The sequence below is a fragment of the Passer domesticus genome, unplaced genomic scaffold (genome assembly GCF_036417665.1).
Source record: "Passer domesticus isolate bPasDom1 unplaced genomic scaffold, bPasDom1.hap1 HAP1_SCAFFOLD_122, whole genome shotgun sequence".
Lineage (NCBI taxonomy): Eukaryota > Metazoa > Chordata > Aves > Passeriformes > Passeridae > Passer > Passer domesticus.
The window spans coordinates 24,578-43,581 of record NW_026989917.1 but is presented as its reverse complement, the minus strand read 5'-3'; the positions used below and the strand labels follow the sequence as shown (position 1 = coordinate 43,581).

Here is a 19,004-nt window from a genome sequence, read left to right as displayed (position 1 = left end):
TTTCATTTTCTTTTTCTTTTTCTTTTTCTTTTTCTTTTTCTTTTTCTTTTTCTTTTTATTTTTCTCTTTGTCTTTTTCTTTTTCTCTTTCTTTTTCTCTTTCTTTTCCTTTTTCTATTTCTATTTTTCTTTTTCTCTTTCTTTTTCTTTGTCTTTTTCATTTTCTTTTTCTCTTTCTCTTTTTCTTTTTCTCTTTCTTTTTCTTTGTCTATTTCATTTTCTTTTTCTCTGTCTTTTTCTTTTTCTCTTTCTTTTTCTTTTTCATTTTCTCTTTCTTTTTCTCTTTCATTTTATTTTTCTCTTTCTTTTTCATTTTCTCTTTCTCTTTCTTGTTCTTTCTTTTTATTTTTCACTTTCTCTTTTTCTCTTTCTTTTTCTCTTTTTCTTTTTCTCTCTTTCTCTTTCTTTTTCTTTTTAATTTTCTTTTTCTTTTTCTCTTTCTTTTTCTTTTTCTATTTCTCTTTTTCTCTTTATCTTTCTTTTTCTTTTTCTCTTTTTCTTTTTCTCTTTCTCTTTTTCTTTTTCTCTTTCTTTTTCTTTTTCTCTTTCTTCTTCTCTTTCTTTTTCTTTGTCTTTTTCATTTTCTCTTTCTCTTTTTCTCTTTCTCTTTCTTTTTATTTATCATTTTCTTTTTTTCTTTTTCTTATTCTCTTTTTCTTTTTCTTTTTCTTTTTCTTTTTCTTTTTCTTTTTCTTTTTCTTTTTCTTTTTCTTTTTCTTTTTCTTTTTCTCTTTCTTTTCCTTTTTTTCTTATCCATTTTCTCTTCCTTTTCAATTTCCAGTTTTCTTTTTCCATACAATTGAAACTAGGATGATTGAACCTCCATTTTGAAGGATATTTACCACACATCCAACCATTCCACTGAAAAATTTTTGTCCTTCAGAGACAGAGCTCCAACACTGTTCAAAAAGCAAATGAGAAATTCCAGGCATGGCTGGAGGCCTAAATGGCAGGTTTCTGAACTGGTTAGGTGTCTGAACTGCTTAGGTTTCTGAACTGCCACTTCCCTTCTGATGCAACCAGAGCTACAGCAGATGCTGATGTGCTGCAGGGACATTTTTAGGAGGGGATCTGGTGGAAGTGGTGCCAGCAGATGGCAACGGGATTTTGTCCAGTGGCACACAGAACACGGGACAGGTGAGAAAGACAGAGGGATCAGTCAGTATTTGCTCCTTACCATGCCAGAAGTTTCTTTCCAGTAAGGAGCTTCTCCTTCCACCATTTCAATGCCCACGATTCCAAAAGACCATATGTCCACTTTGGGGCCATATGGCTGACCTGTCACCACTTCAGGCGCCATCCACCCAGAAGTGCTGGCCACGGAGCTCTGTCTACTCTGCTCAGGAGTGAGCTGAGCAAAGAGGCCAAAGTCAGCTGTGGAGAAAACAAAAAACCATCAAAGCCAGCTCCATTTAGGAAACTAAGCAAAAAAATTCCCCACTCTCAGTCTAAGAATGCACTGTGTCATCTGCTGGAAATCTGTCCCTGCTCTATTTCCTCAGGGCTTTAGCCAAGTGTTAGAAATATGGTTAGTAATTTGTGGAAATAAAAGATATATGAAATATATATGTGTAAAATAAACGGCCGGTACACATCTTCCCCAGGATGGCGAAACCACGGCAGATGGGCAGAGTGGTGTCACCACATTTACATGCGAAATACAACCTGGGCTGCACAGGAGATGGGCATTCACAGAAGCATGCACCCAGTGACGCCCAAGCGTGGATGGCCTGGACGAGGTACCTATCTGAGATGACCAAAGCCATCAACACCTTCCATCTGAATGCCAGATTCCAGGAATCAAGGAAACGTATTATTCTATTCCCAGATGAAGGTTTTGTGCAGCCTGAACCGAAGAATGAAACCAGCTTGAATATGCAGAACTTAGAAGGAGACAAAGAGACTCTGCCGCGGGCAAAATAAATCGTATAAGAACTGCTATCTCGAAGCAGCCAGTGTGGACAAGGAGAATTTGGTGCTAGCGAGACCAATCTCACGTCCACCCGGCTCACCTCCCGGAGGTGGTACGCTGTCCGATTGATTGGTGGCTGTCAGGAATGTATTACGGTCGCGAAATAAATTTTATTTTTAATTTTTTTATCAAAATTGGCCATTTTTCATTTTTCATTTATAACACAAGGAAATAAGGAATTGTCCATTTCAAAAAAACCTCATCATTTTTTTACACTACCTCCATCAGTGGCCTTTTTATCTGAAGCTTTAGACTTGTAGCTCCCTCCCTCTTGAAAGGACACACAAGCCAATGCCACTGTTGACTGCTTGTGGTTCCTTGTCATACCTCTGTGCACTTTGCAACCATGTCACCAGCTCACAGAGGGGTCCCTGCACTGTCACCAGAACCATTTCTGGGGAGCTGGCAGTCACTCCAAGCAGCCTCACACCCACATTCCTGGAATGCTGCACCTGACCAATAATACACTGACCCAGTTTGACAGAGCCATCGGTTCTGAGAAGGATGTTGCAGCTCTTCAGACCTCGGTGGATCATGTGGTTGGAGTGAAGAAAATCCAGTCCTCGCAGGCACTGAGAGAGAAAACAGAAACAGGAGAGCAAAACTAAGTGATGTGATTTCATCACAAAAGAAAGGAAACAGCTCTAAAATATTCCCTTTCCCCAGGGGAATGGGGAGTAATGGCAGAACACAGTGCCACTGAGAGGAAGAGCTTGCTGCTGTAACACTTGCAGAGCAGGACCTTTCTAAAGAAAGGCATGTCAGCCTTTGAAAGAGCAACAGCACCTGCTGTTGTAGACTGTCCCCTGCAAACCAACCAGGATGACTGCTGCTGCAGGGGATGTGCTCTCTCCAGACAAGGGTTTGCCAAGAAATAAAAAACCCCTGGGGTGTGAAGTGGATCACTTTTGGGTGGGAGGCTGCATGACAAAGGTTTTATTGCTGGCCTCAGCACAGACTTGGAAGTATCACATCAGTCACCTTCCTGCAGCAAACACTAATTTGTGTGACTACTATACTTTTCAGTTGAGGACTGTGAGAAATTAGTCTGTTTTTCTTAGCCATTCGTTTCAAATCCTGCCCCCAGCACCTTTGCTTTTACAGACAAGAAATGCAGTGCAGACAGGCTCGAGGTAAAGGTTTAGAGAGGCAAGGTGGGGAACAGCAAATACAAATATGAGACAGAGCCAGCATACAACAGCAGGAGATAAGATTACAGGAACACAGTACAGTGAGTGCAGGGGCACTGGCAGGCATTTCACTTGAGATGCTTTTGCTTGCCCCTAGCATAGCACCAACACACAAACAGAATCACAGAATCATAGAATCACAGAATCATGAGGTTGTAAGAGACCTCTAAGATCATCAAGTCCAACCTATGCCCTGACATCTCAACTAGACTATAGCACCAAGTGCCATGTCCAATCTTTTTTTAAACACATCCAGAGATGGTGATTCCACCACCTCGCTGGGAAGACAATTCCAGTGCTTTATTATTCTTTCAGTGAAAAATTTTTTCCTAATATCCAACCTATACCTTCCCTGACGTAGCTTGAGACTGTGTCCCCTTGTTCTGTCAGTTGCTGCCCGGTGGAAGAGACCGACCCCCGCCTGTCTACAACCTCCCTTCAGGAAGTTGTAGAGAGCAATAAGGTCACCTCTAAGCCTCCTCCTTTCCAGGCTAAACAACCCCAGCTCCCTCAAACGTTCCTCGTAGGGCTTGTTTTCCAAGCCTCTCACCAGCCTCGTTGCTCTCCTCTGGACACGCTCAAGTATCTCAATATCCTTCCTAAATTGAGGGGCCCAGAACTGGACACAGTACTCAAGATGTGGCCTCACCAGTGCCGAGTACAGGGGGAGAATGACCTCCCTGCTCCTGCTGGTCACACAATTCCTAATGCGGGCCAGGATGCCGTTGGCCTTCTTGGCCACCAAGGCACATTGCTGGCTCATATCCAATCGGCTGTCAACCAGCACCCCCAGGTCCCTTTCTGCCTGAACACTATCCAGCCACACCGTCCCCAGCCTGTAACGCTGTAGGGGATTTTTGTGGCCAAAATGCAGAACTCGGCACTTAGACTTATTAAACTTCATACTGTTGGACTCTACCCATCCATCCAACCGATCTAAGTCTCTCTGCAGAGCCCTCCTTCCTTCCAATAGATCAACACAAGCTCCTAGCTTAGTGTCGTCTGCAAATTTACTAATGAAGGACTCGATGCCCTCATCCATGTCATCTATAAAAATATTAAATAGAACTGGTCCTAGTACAGACCCCTGAGGGACAGCACTGGTGACTGGCCGCCAGCTGGATGCAGCACCATTCACAACCACTCTCTGGGCCCGGCCATCCAGCCAGTTCCTAACCCAGCAAAGAGTGCTCCTATCCAAGCCACGGGCTGCCAGCTTTTCCAGGAGTGTACTGTGGGAGACAGTATCAAAGGCCTTGCTGAAGTCTAAATAGACAACATCCACAGCCTTTCCTGCATCCATCAGACGAGTTACCTGGTCATAGAAGGAGACCAGGTTGGTCAGACATGACCTACCCTTCATAAACCCATGCTGACTCGGTCTGATACCCTGGCCATCTTGTAAGTGCTGTGTGATAGCACTTAGTATGAACCGTTCCATTATCTTACCTGGTACTGAGGTCAGGCTAACTGGCCTGTAATTACGAGGATCCTCCTTCCCACCTTTTTTGTAAACAGGTGTCACATTGGCCAGTTTCCAATCATCTGGAACCTCACCAGTGAGCCACGACTCCTGGTAAATGATGGAGAGCGGCTTGGCAACCTCATCTGCCAGCTCCCTCATCACCCTCGGGTGGATCCCATCTGGTCCCATTGATTTATAAATATCCAAGTGTCCCAGCAGTTCTCTGACTGCCTCCTCTTGGATAATAAGAGGACCATTCTGATCCCTGGCACCACCTACCAACCCTAGAGGACAGTTTTCATGAGGATAAGCTGTCTTACCACTAAAAACTGAGGTGAAGAAAACATTAAACACTTCCGCCTTTTCCGCGTCTTTAGTAACTAGTTTGCCTGCTCCATCCAATAAGGAACCGAGGTTGGTTATACCTTTCCTTTTACCATTAATATATTTGTAAAAACTTTTTTTATTATTTTTAACAGAAGTTGCCAAGTTGAGTTCAAACTGAGCTTTGGCCTCCCTAATTTTTTTTCTACATGCCCTGGCAGCACCCTTAAATAATTCCTCAGAAATCACTCCCTCCTTAAAAAGATGATACATCTTTTTCTTATTTCTAAGTTCCTTCAAAACCTCATTACTCATCCAGACTGGACGTTTGCCTCGTCTACTCATCTTTCGGCACACAGGGACAGTCTGTTCTTGTGCCCTCAAGATCTCTGCTTTGAAGCACACCCATCTCTCTTGGACTCCTTTGTTTTTAAAGGCTGTTTCCCAAGGAATTCTCTGGATAAGTCTTTTAAATAGGCCAAAATCTGCCCTCCGGAAGTCCAGTGTAGAGATCTTATTGATATTCCTCCTTATTTCACCAATTATTGAGAATTCTATAGTTTCATGATCACTATGTCCCAAGCGGCCTACAACCTCCACATCACCTACCAGTCCATCTCTATTTGTAAACAATAGGTCTAACATAGCCCCTCCCCTGGTGGGTTTGCCCACCAGTTGTGACAAAAAGTTATCCTCTACACATTCTAAAAACCTTCTAGATTGCTGTTTTTTTGCTGTATTGAGTTCCCAGCAGATGTCTGGTAGGTTGAAGTCACCTACAAGAACAAGGGCAGATGATCCTGAGACTTTGTTCAGTTGTTTATAGAATAAGTTGTCCATCTCTTCATCCTGGTTGGGTGGACGATAGCAGACTCCCAGTAGGATGTCGGCCTTGTTGGCCTTCCCCTTAATTTTTACCCATAGGGACTCAACTTCATCATCATTAGTCTCAATACCTGTGACATCCAAAACCTCCTTAATATAAAGGGCCACCCCTCCACCTCTTCTCCCTTTTCTGTCTTTTCTGAAGAGCTTGTAGCCATCCAGTGCAGTGCTCCAACTATGTGAGTCATCCCACCACGTTTCTGTGATGGCAACTACATCATAGTCCTTCTGATGCACCATGGCCTCCAGCTCTTCTTGTTTGTTACCCATGCTGCGTGCATTGGTATACATGCATCTCAGCTGGGCTGCTGATTTCTCCCCTAACACAGTCTTACCACCCTTGGGCCTGCTTCCAAACAGCCCAGCTGCATCCCCTTCCCCCTTCAGACCTAGTTTAAAGCCCTCTCAATAAGGTCTGCCAGTTCATGAGCTAAAAACCTCCTACCCTTAACAGAGAGATGTACCCCATCTAATTCCAATAGAGCGGGTGCCATAAAGGTTGCTCCATGGTCAAAGAATCCAAAATTTTGCCGATAACACCAACCCTTGAGCCATTTATTAATGATGTAAGTTTTCCTATTCCTTTCATTGTTTTTCTCTGCCACCAAAGGGACTGAGCAGAACACTACCTGTGCACCTGTCCTATCAACCACTTGACCCAGTGCCCTAAACTCCCTTTTAATCACCTTGACACTCCTCTTTTCAATCTCATCACTGCCAGCTTGGAGTATCAGCAGTGGGTAATAATCAGAGGACTGAATCAGCCTAGGAAGTTTCTCAGTGATGTTTCGTACCTGGGCCCCAGGGAGGCAGCAGACCTCCCTGTGGGATGGGTCAGGTCGACATATGGGGCCCTCTGTCCCCCTCAGAAGGGAATCACCCACCACGATTACCCTTCTTTTTTTCTTGACATTAGAGGTGGTAATCCCTTTTTTAGGCAAGTCATAATTGGGAGGCTCACTGGGTGGATGATTTTCCTCTAAATCATCTCTCTGGCTGTCTAGATCCAGTGCCTCATACCTATTCTGGAGTGGCACCTGGCTAGGGGATGGGGGGCAGGAGGGATTTTTGTTATTACCACCCCAAGCAGGGACCCATTTCCACTCCCCTTCATCTACCAGCTGCCCCTCTATTGCCTGAGAGTGAAAGACATATGAGCCCTCTGACTCCTGGTGGGCCTCCTTTAAAGATGTAAGGGCTGAACTCCACCAGTCTATTTCCTTTTCACTATCCCTGATACTCCTTAACCTTTCGACTTCTTCCCTAAGCTCAGCCACTAGCAAAAGGAGGTCATTCACTTGTTCACACCTCAGGCAGGCCTTCTCCATAACATCCCCTGAAGCCACTGATAAGCTCAAACACTCCGGGCAGGAATGAGTCTGTATAGACGCATCCTTTTTGGAGGGCTCTACTTGGTCATGTACACTTGTACCAACCACAGATTTTGACCGGGTTAAAACCATCGCTTAGGAGAAAGCCCAAGATCAATCAACCAATAAAACAATACTTCACCAAGCTAGCTGGAACCTGCAGCCCTATCTGCTTGACCTGCCTGCGCGAACTGCTGTGACCCTGTTTGCCTGCCCCTGTTCGCCGCACTCCGGGTCGCCGCGCTCCCCAGAGGTCTCTTATAATGGGTCACTCCGGAGCAAGGAAGCTCCACCTCCTGCTCCTGAGTGGCTCACAAAGCAAAGCCCCACACCTGTGCAGTATTACCTATAATGGGTCACTCCGGAGCAAGGAAGCTCCACCTCCTGCTCCTGAGTGGCTCACAAAGCATTATGCATGAAATCACCCCAGTTCCAAGCCCCTGTTTCCCAGACAATCCTGCCCAAACCCTCGGAAGCACAGATGGAATTGCTGACCTCCCGACTGACGGCTGCAATCTCTCTTTCAGACATGTGAGTCTCATTGATGACATCGCTCAGGGCACCTCCATCCATGTACTCCATAACCAGCCAGAGTTCATCACCCAGAAGGTAGATGAAAGAAGGAAACAAGGGCATGGATATAAACATGCATGGCTACGTTGCTCTTTGGAAACAACAAGGGTTGTTTCCAGGTGCCTTTGTGATGAGGACAGAATAAAAGGAATGGACATTCCCTCTCAGCTCTGCATTGTTTGCAATCTGTTCAGTCTCAAGAAGAAAGGCACAGCTGTGAAAAAGGAGATGGCTTAGATGGCCAGCAAGCAAAAAGTGCAGTTTAGTAAAAGCCCAGATAAAAAACCTGTCACACATGCTATTTCTGGAAATAAACACCTAGTCTTCCTGGCATGCACTGCAATGGAAAAGGGACAACAATCCAAGGGAAATCCTCTATAGATGGTTTATCAGAACTTAAAAGGTGCTGAAAAAAATTTGAAAAAATTAAGCCTCAAAAGAATGTGGAGGCAGTGAATGTACAGGGTATTGAATTGGTAAAGTAGGGCTGACCCACGTTTTGAAAAATTTTCAAACTGTGTTTGCCAGGGTAGATTAATGCAGACAAAAAGCACTCTCTTTCTATCCACTGGAGATAAGTAGAGCAATAATAATTAACCAATAATTAACAGCTCTATTTTCTGCCAGTGACCAAAGTGGGTTTATAACTGTAAACAAATGTAGTCTGTAAACAAATGTTGCAGGGATAAAACAACAACCACTCACCTCTTTAAATAATTCAAAACGTTTAGGTGCTTATTAATTTTCATGACCATGAGTTCCTTAAAGGTTACTTCCCTTCTGATCAGTTCTTGAAGATTTATTTTCTTTATGGCCACCTAAAATGATGTTGAAAATCAGTAACAGTAAAAATTGGTTTCATGAGAACAACTTCTACGTGGAGTAAGTGATTTTGGATGACTCAGCCAAACTGAACCAAACTGCCTTGTGATTAGACATGTTAGTGGGAACAGACATTCCAACAGCCCACGTCTCTGCTGCCTTGGGGGCCAGTTACAGGACATGTGGGGCCACTGATGTTTTGCCTTGACCAGTTGGTAACAATTATGTCTCAACCATCACCCACAAAGCTCTGACCACACTCTCTGCTACTTTGGATGGGATTCAGAAGAAGTAATCCAGGCCTTGATACTCTGTGGATACATCCTGGGCTATGGGCAGAGCTTAGGTTTTTAGGGACGCCTTGCAGATCTCTCCCTACGTGCAGCTCCCAAGTGCAGCACTGCAGGTGGCTAAGGAACTACCAGGAACTTTCAGATCTATTTGCTGGCAGCCAGAAATGAGAATTCAGGACTCTGAAGCTGTAGTCCCAAAGGGCAGTGAGGTGCTCTAAGGCACCACCTTTGTTTTAGCCATGGAGGGCGAGTGAGCGCGTCCTTCTCTGAAAGGAACCGCTGCCCTCCGTGCCTTCCTTCTGGCAGCTGAGAAGGACAAAGCCCCAAATGTATTTTGCAGGCTGGCACCAGTCTGTGCTTCTTGTGCCTTTTCAGCACAGCTCTACCCAAAGCTCCAGCCCCAGCTTACAGCAGAGGGCAAAGCCCTCGAGTGCAGCAGAGTCTGCGGCAGCTGTTGACATTTACCTCTCCTCCTGTGGCAGTGTCGAGTGCTTTACAAACATCTCCAAAAGTCCTAGAAACAAAATAGCAGCAAAGAAAGGAGAAGTCATTTAGATCTTGCAGTGAAAGCCAACCCACACAGGAGATCTCAGCTGTAAATGCCTAAGACCTGCAGGATGCTGGAAACATGGAGATGTCTTTGACAATGCCTTCTGACCACATTTACAAATTCTGATCAGCACTGACAATCTATGCCCAGTGTCTGAACACGTTGGTAGCTTGTCTGAATTCACACATGATAGCTATTCCACCAGCAAAAAACCTGGTGCATAGTTTTGTAAAATCAACATTGCTTGGACTCACCCACTGCCAATATATTCCAGATTAGTGTATTTCATCATGGGATTTTCCATCTTCACCATTCTCCCTGGGGGAAACAAAATGCAAAATGCTCACTTGAAAGCAGAGATCCTGCTTTCTAGGGGATACAAAATGTAGTCCCACTGCCTGGGGCTCTGAGCCCTCCCTTTGTGGACAGATGGCTAACAAGAACAGGAACAGGAACAACAACAAGAAAGCAGATGTTCTGCAGCACAAGTGGCTGGCACAGACACTGATTTTCTAGCATCCTTTGAAGAGAGAGACCTCTTGACAGTGGACACACAGGGAAGCACAGGGAGACAGATTCAGAGGAGACAGAGACCAGAAGAAAACAAATACCAAGGCAAGAAAGTTTGTCATCTACAAACATTAAGGAGACTTTGAACTAATAGTGCCTTTGTTTGCTTGAGAAAAAGCACTGTGAGGTTCAACAAAAGATTTCCTACTTGCTAAGATTAAATGCACCTTGACATCTAGAATCAATTCCTCTGAACAGATGCCAATTTCAGAAAAGGAGGAATATTGCAAGTGTTCTCATCTTTTCCACCTTGCAGCAGTTTACCAGAAGAATGCCTCTGTGTTTGTAAACCAGAGCAGCTCATGCTATAACCAATCCCGATGGGACTTGCAACATCAGCACCCTCACCCTTTATGAGCAGGCTGAGCTCAAAATCACCCTGGCCTGTGCCCCTGTGAAGAACCACACTGCTTCTCTTCACCCTGACAGCGCGGATCAGTCGCTCCCATTGCACTCCCCCTCTCGGCACTGCACACATCCCCATCTTCCCAACTCGGCACGGCGGGCACGGGCAGAGAGGACAGCAGTGCTCCTGAGGCGCCAGCGTGACACAGACAGCTGCCAGAGGAGATGCTGACCCTCTCCTGAGGCCAGGCCGTGCGATGCAGAAGCCGGCCCAGACGAGGGGCTGCTGCCCCAGGCAGCTCCGTGCTGCAGTGCTGGGCAGCAGCAGGACTCTCCCAGCTGAGGAAGGTTCCAGCCTCTGCAGTCCCACCAGCCCTCAGGGACAGGGCAGCTACCACAAGAAGGCTGGCAAAGCCCAAGCAGGAGCACTGACAAGCAGTGGGAAGAAGCCACAGGCAGCCTGAGCCCTGTACAAGCTGTTGCCCCCATTCAGGACACAACAGGATGGGCTTTGAGATCAGACACAGCGAGGTGCAGATCAATGGCCTTTTTGTCCCAACAGGTGATGGTAGACCCTGAATCCACTGGGCTCTGCTCTCAGCCCCACCAGGTCTTATCTGAGAGCACAGCACTGGCAGCTGTTATGGACAAGAAGCAGATTAAATGCCTTGTGCTGCAGAATCACAAAGGACTTGATGTGTTTTCTGAGAGACTGATGTGAGGTGGGCTTCTGCCCATGGCTAGTCACTCAAGCAGTCACAGCCTTCTGCTGATGCAGGAACAATCCCTGCTTCTGCCTTCAGTCCAGAGGGAAGCCCAGTCTAAGCTGCCCTCAGAGGCAGCAGGAACAGCCAGGCACTCTCTCGCTGCCTCAGAGCACTGTCAGCACTTCCCGTGGGCAGTCCTAAATGTCCTTGTGACACCAAACTGAGGAGGACCCTTTGGTACAGCTATGCTGACACGTGCACACAATACACTGTTGCTCAGACAAGAAAGACAGCAGACGTACTCCATTGCTGCAGGGAGTCATCCTCGATCCGCTGTTGCTGAGCGGCAGCTGGGTCAGCGCAGGAGGTGAACCAAGTGCCCCAGCTCCACTTCTCCAGCTGGAGAGCAAAGGCTCCTTGGGATGGTGCTGCTGCTGCTGCTGCTGAAGCAGCTGCTTCAGTGAGAAGGCCACTGCAGATCTGAGACAAGAAATGAGTTTGTGTCAGGAAAGTGGCTGGCAGAGATTTCCCTGAGATCCCATTTCAAATGCAAGCCCTTAGGAAAGCTGCTGTCAGCCACATGCAGAGCTCTTCAACTGGATTGGTTTGGCTGTCCGCTTGTGAAACCAAATGGTCAAAACCAAAGGCTGGTTTACCTCGAGTTCATGGCCAGTTTCATGTTCGGAAGGATGACTGAAACAATGACCGCTCTACATCCTCCCAAGGACTCCTTTCCCCCTCTCAGGCTGCAGGCACATTGCAGCTCCTCGTTCTAATGTTTTTACCTCCCGGTCTTGATTTGTCTTTTCCTGCACCATCCTGGGGATGTGCTTATCCTGCAGCATCTCTGGTTGGTTTGGTTCCTGGGCCTCACTCCAGTCTTGGGTCTCTTGGTCTCCTGTCATTTGCTGGAACTCTTCAAAGGCTTCCAGGTAGGATGTCAACACATGCACCTCAAGTCAAACAGAACAAAGCAGTCAGAGACTACAGCTTCTCCCTGTCAGCCAGGAGTCATCCACTGTGAGGAAAGGGAAAGAACAGGAAAGGAGGAGATTCACAAGGGATACAGATAGCCTGTGGCTTGTATTCCAAATCTATCTGAGTGATCATGTACACCTGCAAAAACCCAAGAAACAAGGGGACCTGGAAGAAGTCACCAGGACTTTTTTTGGATGACTTCTGAGCAAGATGTAAAAAGGACTAATCCCACTGTCCAAGTCAACAGCTGAGATTCAGCAGACCAGGAAGTGTCCTTCAGAGCAGCTGTGATAGAGGCCTCAGCAGGGTGGCATTTAAGAGGCATCACCCCACCCCTCCCCTGCTGGGCAGAGGAAAGGCAAGAATGGCAGAAAGCACCAGTTTGGTGACTGCAGAGGCTATTGCTATTTCACTCACTTTCGCATCTAGAGCCATTTTCTCCTGAAGGAGGAGTTTAAATTTCTTTATGATGATTTCAAGAATTTCTTCTGGCCTCTTCTTCCTTGCCCTGTTCCTAGCCTCAGTTTCCTGCAGCTCTGCCGGCATCTGTTTGTAAATGTTCTGTAGAGAACAAGAGAGAGGATGTCTCATGAGTGGGTGGCTGCCACTATTACTGGTTTTGTTGATCGCTCCTGTGCTGGTGGAGATGAATCTCCTCTTGAATTCTTCTGATCTCATCTTTGTTCCTCCTCTTCAATACCATGATGGCACTCTGAGCTTCGGGCAGCTCTGCTTGGGGCTCTGACTTCATGTTCTATACACACAAATGCACAGCAAGTGACTGGGAGCTGCCATCAGGCTCAGCTTTTTCCTCTTGCAGCTTCAAAAGCACATCTATTCAGTCACTTCTTTCTGCTTCCCTACCCACCTCTGCTTCCACTGCAAACCTCCTGTCCCAGTGCTGATCTCTGCAGATTCCAAGGCTCTGTGCTTTCAGTGCCTGTGGGACTCCTGGCCTCCTCAGGCCCAAGAGCTCTGTTTTATGCCCCTCTTCCTGCCCTTCCCTCTGGCACCTGGCCAGTCAGGCTTACCTGGCCATTCTGCTGTGGCTCTTCCACCTGCTGCCTGAGCTGCTCTTCCTGCTCTCGGGCTGGGAACAGCTCTCCCTGAGCCTGGCATGGCATCTCTGATAAAGAAGCCTCGTCCTGCTCTTTCTCTACAAGGACCTGCACAGAAAGCAAGAGAAGATGGCTTTCAACTTCCCATGTGATATTTGTGAGCCAAGACTCAAAGGCTGATGGGCTCACACATTCCCAAAGCTCTGTGCTGCCGCTCTCCTGGGTCATTCCCTGCCCAAGGAGAGGCACAGATTCCAAAGTGAGCCTGGCACTACAATCAGGGGCCACCTGGCACTGAAGCTCCAACAGCCTGTCAGGCAGCTGACAGGGAAGCTGTGGCATTCCTCAAGGCTCTGGTGAGGGCCTCCCTCTGCTCCTGCCATGTCCTCTTTGTCTTTCAGTAGTGACTGACACCCAGTCCTGTCCCACAGCTCCATCCTGGCTCTGCAGGTGGCTTCCTGGCTGAGCTCAGCCCTTGGGAGAGACACTTCTGCAGTTCACGTTCTCCTCAGGCCTGCACCAGCATTCCTGCCTTTCTGACATCTACACTCTTGTTAGAAATCCTGGTCATTCGGGAGGTAAGGATGCGTGCAAAGATCCTCTGATGGACATCAGAGAGCTTCTATGGTTCTCTGCACCTCAGTATAAGGAAGAGGACCAAGGTGTTTCTTCTCCCTCTTTTGTCAGCTGAGAATTCTGACCAGCAGTAACAGAGACTCTCATAAGGCTCCAATAATGAATGCACTTACACACCCCTGGGGATGCCAGTGAAGGAAACCGTGTGTCATGTAATGCATGTAGGAGCAGAGTCACCAAACACCCCTGAACCATGGAATTGTTCCACCTCTCTCGGACAAGCAGAAATTTAAAGAATTAACTGGGGACTTCAGGGCAGAAGAGGCCAGAGGAGGAAAACAGCTCTGAGGGGAAAAAAACCACCGTATCCGGAGGGGGAAACATCTCTGCCTGCTCGGAACTGGTCAAGAGAACATGTCTCTAATCCTCTCCTGAAAGGGATGCTTTAGGTGAGCTTTGCACCTCCAAATCCTTTGTGCCAGAGCTGGGAAAATTCAGTTATGTAAATGTTACATAGATAGACAGATAGACAGACAGAAACATAGACATATAGATCTCACTGATACAATCTCTCTTTACTGTCCTCTCTGCTGCTGCACACATCAACACTTGGTAGCCAGTGCCCTGCTCAGCAGCAATCCTGAGATTGCTGTTGTGTTGCTTCAATAAACCACACTCTTGGGGAATCTGGAGTGCGTACGTCCTTATGGAAAGTGATCTGATCCAGAGCATTGCACTGGGAGCTGCATTCCCTGTGCATCTGTGCTGGAGCAAGTTCTTCTCTTGGACTCGACCACACTGACAACTCTAAAGTGGCTGTAATAAGACATAAAGCCCAGCCCCTTCCAGCTCCTCTGATCTCTCAGGACCAGCAAAATACAAAGGGATTGATATCCTGCTAAATTCCCAAAAACAACACACACTGATTCACTAGGCTGAACAAAGGCACAGGCACTGATAACCTCAAACTGGTCTGTAATGCCATACTGTCTACCCTGGAACCACAACAGCTTCTTCTGCACCAAGGTGCTGCACCGAAGGATGATGTCACAAGCAAAAACATTATATTCTCCAAAAGTGACACTGAGGAAATCAGAATTCTAACAGACACAGTCCCAGTACAATAAAAGACCAAGAAATAATGAGGAAAAGTGCCTTAGAAGGGAGGAAAAGAAAGTGTGACTGGACTTGCAATCCAAGCACAACAAAAATCAGAAATTAAAAAAAAATAAAAGGCAAAAAGTCACACCTGAAAGTGACTAAAACATTTGGAAGCACTGATGAAAAGCTGAAGGTTCCTCATGAGACTTCCCTTGTCCAGGCTAAAGCTCCCTCAGCACCTCCTCCCTGGCCTTATGCTCCACACCCTTGCCCACCTCCCGTCTCCTTCTGTGCACACGCTCCAGCCCCTCAAGGACTTGCTGCTTCACAGGGGCCCACAACTGCACACAGCACTCACTGCAGCTGCGGCCGCAGCGCTGCCCAGCACAGCCCGAAGCTCACTGCCCTGCTCCTGCTGCCCCTCTGCTGCTGACACAGCCCACCATGCCCTTGGCCTTCTTGGCCGCCTGCCCACACGCTGCCTCACGTGCAGCTGCTCTTCACCACCAGCAGCCCTGCCTCCTTTTGGCTCACGCAGCTCGCCAGACACACTCTTGCCCATCTGACTTCAAATACTGCATCCTCCATTTCAACATCTCCTTCCTCTTCTCTACAACGCAAGACAGCACTCAAGGACTTGCAGCTTCACCCTCACTCCAGGCTCCAGTGCACTTGCCAAAGCTGCAGACTTCACCGCAAAAGGGATCCACAGAAACTCCCCGCTTCTGCCTTTTGCCTCACAAGAAGCCTTCGTAACTACGCGCTTCCTTTCCTTGGCCACACGGCACAAGAATGGCCCCTCACAGCTTCACGCACAGCACACTCATCTCCTTGCAGCTTAGCAAAAGCCAACAGACAGCTGGGCTAAAAGAGGCTGTACAAATGAAGAACTGCTCAAGAAAACTGCAGAACACTTCCACAAGCCAAACACACCTTTCCAATATGGAAAAACAAAGAAACAAACCCTGCGACCGACAGCACCACCACCTGTGCCCTTGGCCAATGCACTGCAGAAGCCCAGACACAGAGCTGCACTCAGCCAGGCAGCCAAAAGCTCACCCAGAGCCCCCAGCTCTTCGGTGCCTCAACATGACAGGCCAAAGGCCAATTGCCAGCTGGCACTGCCTGCACGAAATGACTGCATCCTGCAGGACTCCAGCACTCCGCCTCCTCGGCCAGCAACAGCAAGTGCTGGCTGCTCAGCAGCTTGCACCTCTGCCTTGCACTAAAGACAGCACCACCCACAACTGGCACTTACTCTCTTGCAAGGAGCAGCCTGGGCTGTCAAAACAGAGGGCTGCTTCTGCTTCTCTCGCTCCCTTTGCTTCTCTTTGCCTTCTTCTCCGGGAGCAGAGGGAGCCATGGGAGAGACGGCTGTTCCTTTCGTCACCTGTGGCAAGAGAGAAGCATGAGGGACACGCCGTTACCTTGCATTTCTAAACTAATTTCTCCTGGCACCTACAACCACATCTTCTAAGAAGAACGCATCAGCTCTGTTAGCAATGGCATTCCCAGTCACTCCAACCAGATTAAAATGGGCCATTTCAACACAACTCTATATGGCTATGAATTTCACATTCCTCCTTGCCTGCTATCAGCAAGCAACCTTGTCTCTGCAAAACACAGCTTTTATTTCTTGCAAGCTCTGCAATGGACAAGTAGCAAAGAGCCGGCAAGGCCTTAGCTATTGCTGCTGCAGACAGGGAAAACTACAACTGGATCACAATCCCATCCTGTGCTGGAAAAGGGCAGGAAATGTTGTGCGTAAGCTCCCTTGCTGGCTGCAGAAAGAGAAAACAAACAGGACTTCTCCTCCTAGCATACCAAAAAACGCAGAAGCCACAGGGTGCAAGCGGCAGCTACTCCAGTCTCTGAAGCACTGGCATGCACTGAGGCCATGTTTGAATGGGCAACAGCTTTTGTGCTGAGCGCTGTCACGTCAGCATCTATGGAAGTCTGCCTGAAGGTCCCTCACCAGACTCCCCTTGTCCAGGCTAAAGCTCCCTCAGCACCTCCTCCCTGGCCTTATGCTCCACACCCTTGCCCACCTCCCGTCTCCTTCTGTGCACACGCTCCAGCCCCTCAAGGACTTGCTGCTTCACAGGGCCCACAACTGCACACAGCACTCACTGCAGCTGCGGCCGCAGCGCTGCCCAGCACAGCCCGACGCTCACTGCCCTGCTCCTGCTGCCCCTCTGCTGCTCACACAGCCCACCATGCCCTTGGCCTTCTTGGCCGCCTGCCCACACGCTGCCTCACGTGCAGCTGCTCTTCACCACCAGCAGCCCTGCCTCCTTTTGGCCCACGCAGCTCGCCAGCCACACTCTTGCCCATCTGACTTCAAATACTGCATCCTCCATTTCATCATCTCCTTCCTCTTCTCTACAACGCAAGACAGCACTCAAGGACTTGCAGCTTCACCCCCACTCCAGGCTCCAGTGCACTTGCCAAAGCTGCAGACTTCACCGCAAAAGGGATCCACAGAAACTCCCCGCTTCTGCCTTTTGCCTCACAAGAAGCCTTCGTAACTACGCGCTTCCTTTCTTTGGCCACAGGGGACAAGAATGGCCCCTCACAGCTTCACACACAGCACACTCATCTCCTTGCAGCTTATCCAAAGCCAACAGACAGCTGGGCCAAAAGAGGCTGTACAAATGAAGAACTGCTCAAGAAAACTGCAGAACGCTTCCACAAGCCAAACACACCTTTCCACGAGGCAAAATCAAAGGAACAAAGCCCTGGGACTGCCAGCACCACCACCTGTGCCCTTGGCCAATGCACTGCAGAAGCCCAGACATAGAGTTGCACTCAGCCAGGCAGCCAAAAGCTCACCCAGAGCCCCCAGCTCTTCGGTGCCTCAACATGACAGGCCAAAGGCCAATTGCCAGCTGGCACTGCCTGCAGGAAATGGCTGCGTCCTGCAGGACTCCAGCACTCTGCCTCCTCGGCCAGCAACAGCAAGTGCTGGCTGCTCAGCAGCTTGCACCTCTGCCTTGCACTAAAGACAGCACCACCCACAACTGGCACTTACTCTCTTGGGATGATCAGGCTGGGCTGTGACCACGGCTGGGCGCATGTGGTTATCCTGCTCATTTTGCTCCTTTTTGGCGTCTTCTCCAGGAGCAGAGGGAGCCAGGGGAGAGATGGCTGTTACTTTTGTCACCTGTGGCAAGAGAGAAGCATGAGGGACAGGCTGTTATCTACCATTTCTAACCTCATTTCTCCTGGCATTTACAACTACATCTTGTAAGGAGAACTCGTCAACTGTGTTAGCAGTGGGATTCTCAGTCACTCCAACCCCATTAAAATTGGCCAATTCAACACAACACTATATAGCTACAAATTTGATTTTCCTTCTTGTCTGCTATCAGCAAGCAACCTTGTCTCTGCAAAACGGAGCGTTTATTTCTTGCAAGGTGTCTGCAGTGGATGTCCATCTTTCACTCACTTGCTTTTGTAGAGCCCAAGGGAGGCGGTTAAGTTTCTCTCTGATGATTTTCATTTCTTCCTCCAGCCTCCTCACCCTTTCCTTGTTCCTATCCTCAGATTCCTGCAGCTCCGCCTGCACATCTTCCTTGATGGTCTGTAACCAAGAATAAACACGCTGTTTCATGGGTGGAGTGGCTGCCACTCTTTCACTTACATGTTTTTGTTGATTGCCCCTGTGCTGATGGAGATGAATCTCCTCTTGAATTCTTCTCATGTCTTCCTTCTTCCTCCTCTCCACTGCCATGATGGCACTCTGAGCTTCGGGCAGCTCTGCTTGGGGCTCTGACTTGATGTTCTATACACACAAATGCACAGCAAGTGACTGGGAGCTGCCATCAGGCTCAGCTTTTTCCTCTTGCTGCCTCAAAAGCACATCTATTCAGTCACTTCTTTCTGCTTCCCTACCCACCTCTGCTTCCAATGTAACCCTCCTGTCCCTGTGCTGATCTCTGCAGATTCCAAGGTTCTGTGCTTTCAGTGCCTGTGGGACTCCTGGCCTCCTCAGGCCGAAGAGCTCTGTTTTATGCCCCTCTTCCTGCCTTTCCCTCTGGCACCTGGCCAGTCAGGCTTACCTGGCCATTCTGCTGTGGCTCTTCCACCTGCTGCCTGAGCTGCTCTTCCTGCTCTTGGGCTGGGAACAGCTCTCCCTGAGCCTGGCATGGCATCTCTGATAAAGCAGTCTGCTCCTGCTTTTTCTCTACAAGAACCGGCAGAGAAAGCAAGAGAAGATGGGTTTT

The 19,004-nt window shown here is 48.1% G+C and overlaps 2 protein-coding genes across 2 annotated transcripts; both read right to left on the bottom strand.

Annotated features, from left to right (window-relative positions):
- Positions 1-771: 771 nt before the first annotated feature.
- On the bottom strand, positions 772-7,812 carry LOC135291803 (serine/threonine-protein kinase PAK 3-like). The gene is made up of 3 exons (XM_064406055.1): positions 7,701-7,812; positions 2,444-2,543; positions 772-1,373 (listed from the first exon to the last, which is right to left on the bottom strand). The coding sequence occupies exons 1-3, from the start codon at positions 7,785-7,787 to the stop codon at positions 1,159-1,161; spliced, it is 402 nt and encodes a 133-aa protein (XP_064262125.1). The 5' UTR covers positions 7,788-7,812; the 3' UTR covers positions 772-1,158.
- A 667-nt stretch (positions 7,813-8,479) lies between these two features.
- LOC135291804 (serine/threonine-protein kinase PAK 3-like) lies at positions 8,480-18,689 on the bottom strand. Its single transcript, XM_064406056.1, has 10 exons — positions 18,227-18,689; positions 17,810-17,941; positions 16,037-16,168; positions 13,075-13,209; positions 12,461-12,604; positions 11,851-12,018; positions 11,368-11,545; positions 9,698-9,761; positions 9,359-9,407; positions 8,480-8,596 (listed from the first exon to the last, which is right to left on the bottom strand). Exons 1-10 carry the CDS (start codon positions 18,509-18,511, stop codon positions 8,480-8,482), a joined length of 1,404 nt encoding a protein of 467 aa, XP_064262126.1. The 5' UTR covers positions 18,512-18,689.
- Positions 18,690-19,004: the final 315 nt, after the last annotated feature.

Bases quoted from the DNA above. Each gene is read 5' to 3' on its own strand.
- LOC135291803 (XM_064406055.1), bottom strand. From the start codon at position 7,787: ATGGAGTACATGGATGGAGGTGCCCTGAGCGATGTCATCAATGAGACT. The intron at 2,544-7,700 runs GTCAGCAATTCC...TTTCTCTCTCAG, and splicing joins TTGCAGCCGTCAGTCGGGAG to TGCCTGCGAGGACTGGATTT. The intron at 1,374-2,443 runs GTCAGTGTATTA...TTTTCTCCACAG, and splicing joins CGATGGCTCTGTCAAACTGG to CTGACTTTGGCCTCTTTGCT.
- LOC135291804 (XM_064406056.1), bottom strand. From the start codon at position 18,511: ATGGCAGTGGAGAGGAGGAAGAAGGAAGACATGAGAAGAATTCAAGAG. The intron at 12,019-12,460 runs GTGAGTGAAATA...GTTTGACTTGAG, and splicing joins AAATGGCTCTAGATGCGAAA to GTGCATGTGTTGACATCCTA. The intron at 9,408-9,697 runs GTGAGTCCAAGC...TTTTGTTTCTAG, and splicing joins CTGGAATATATTGGCAGTGG to GACTTTTGGAGATGTTTGTA.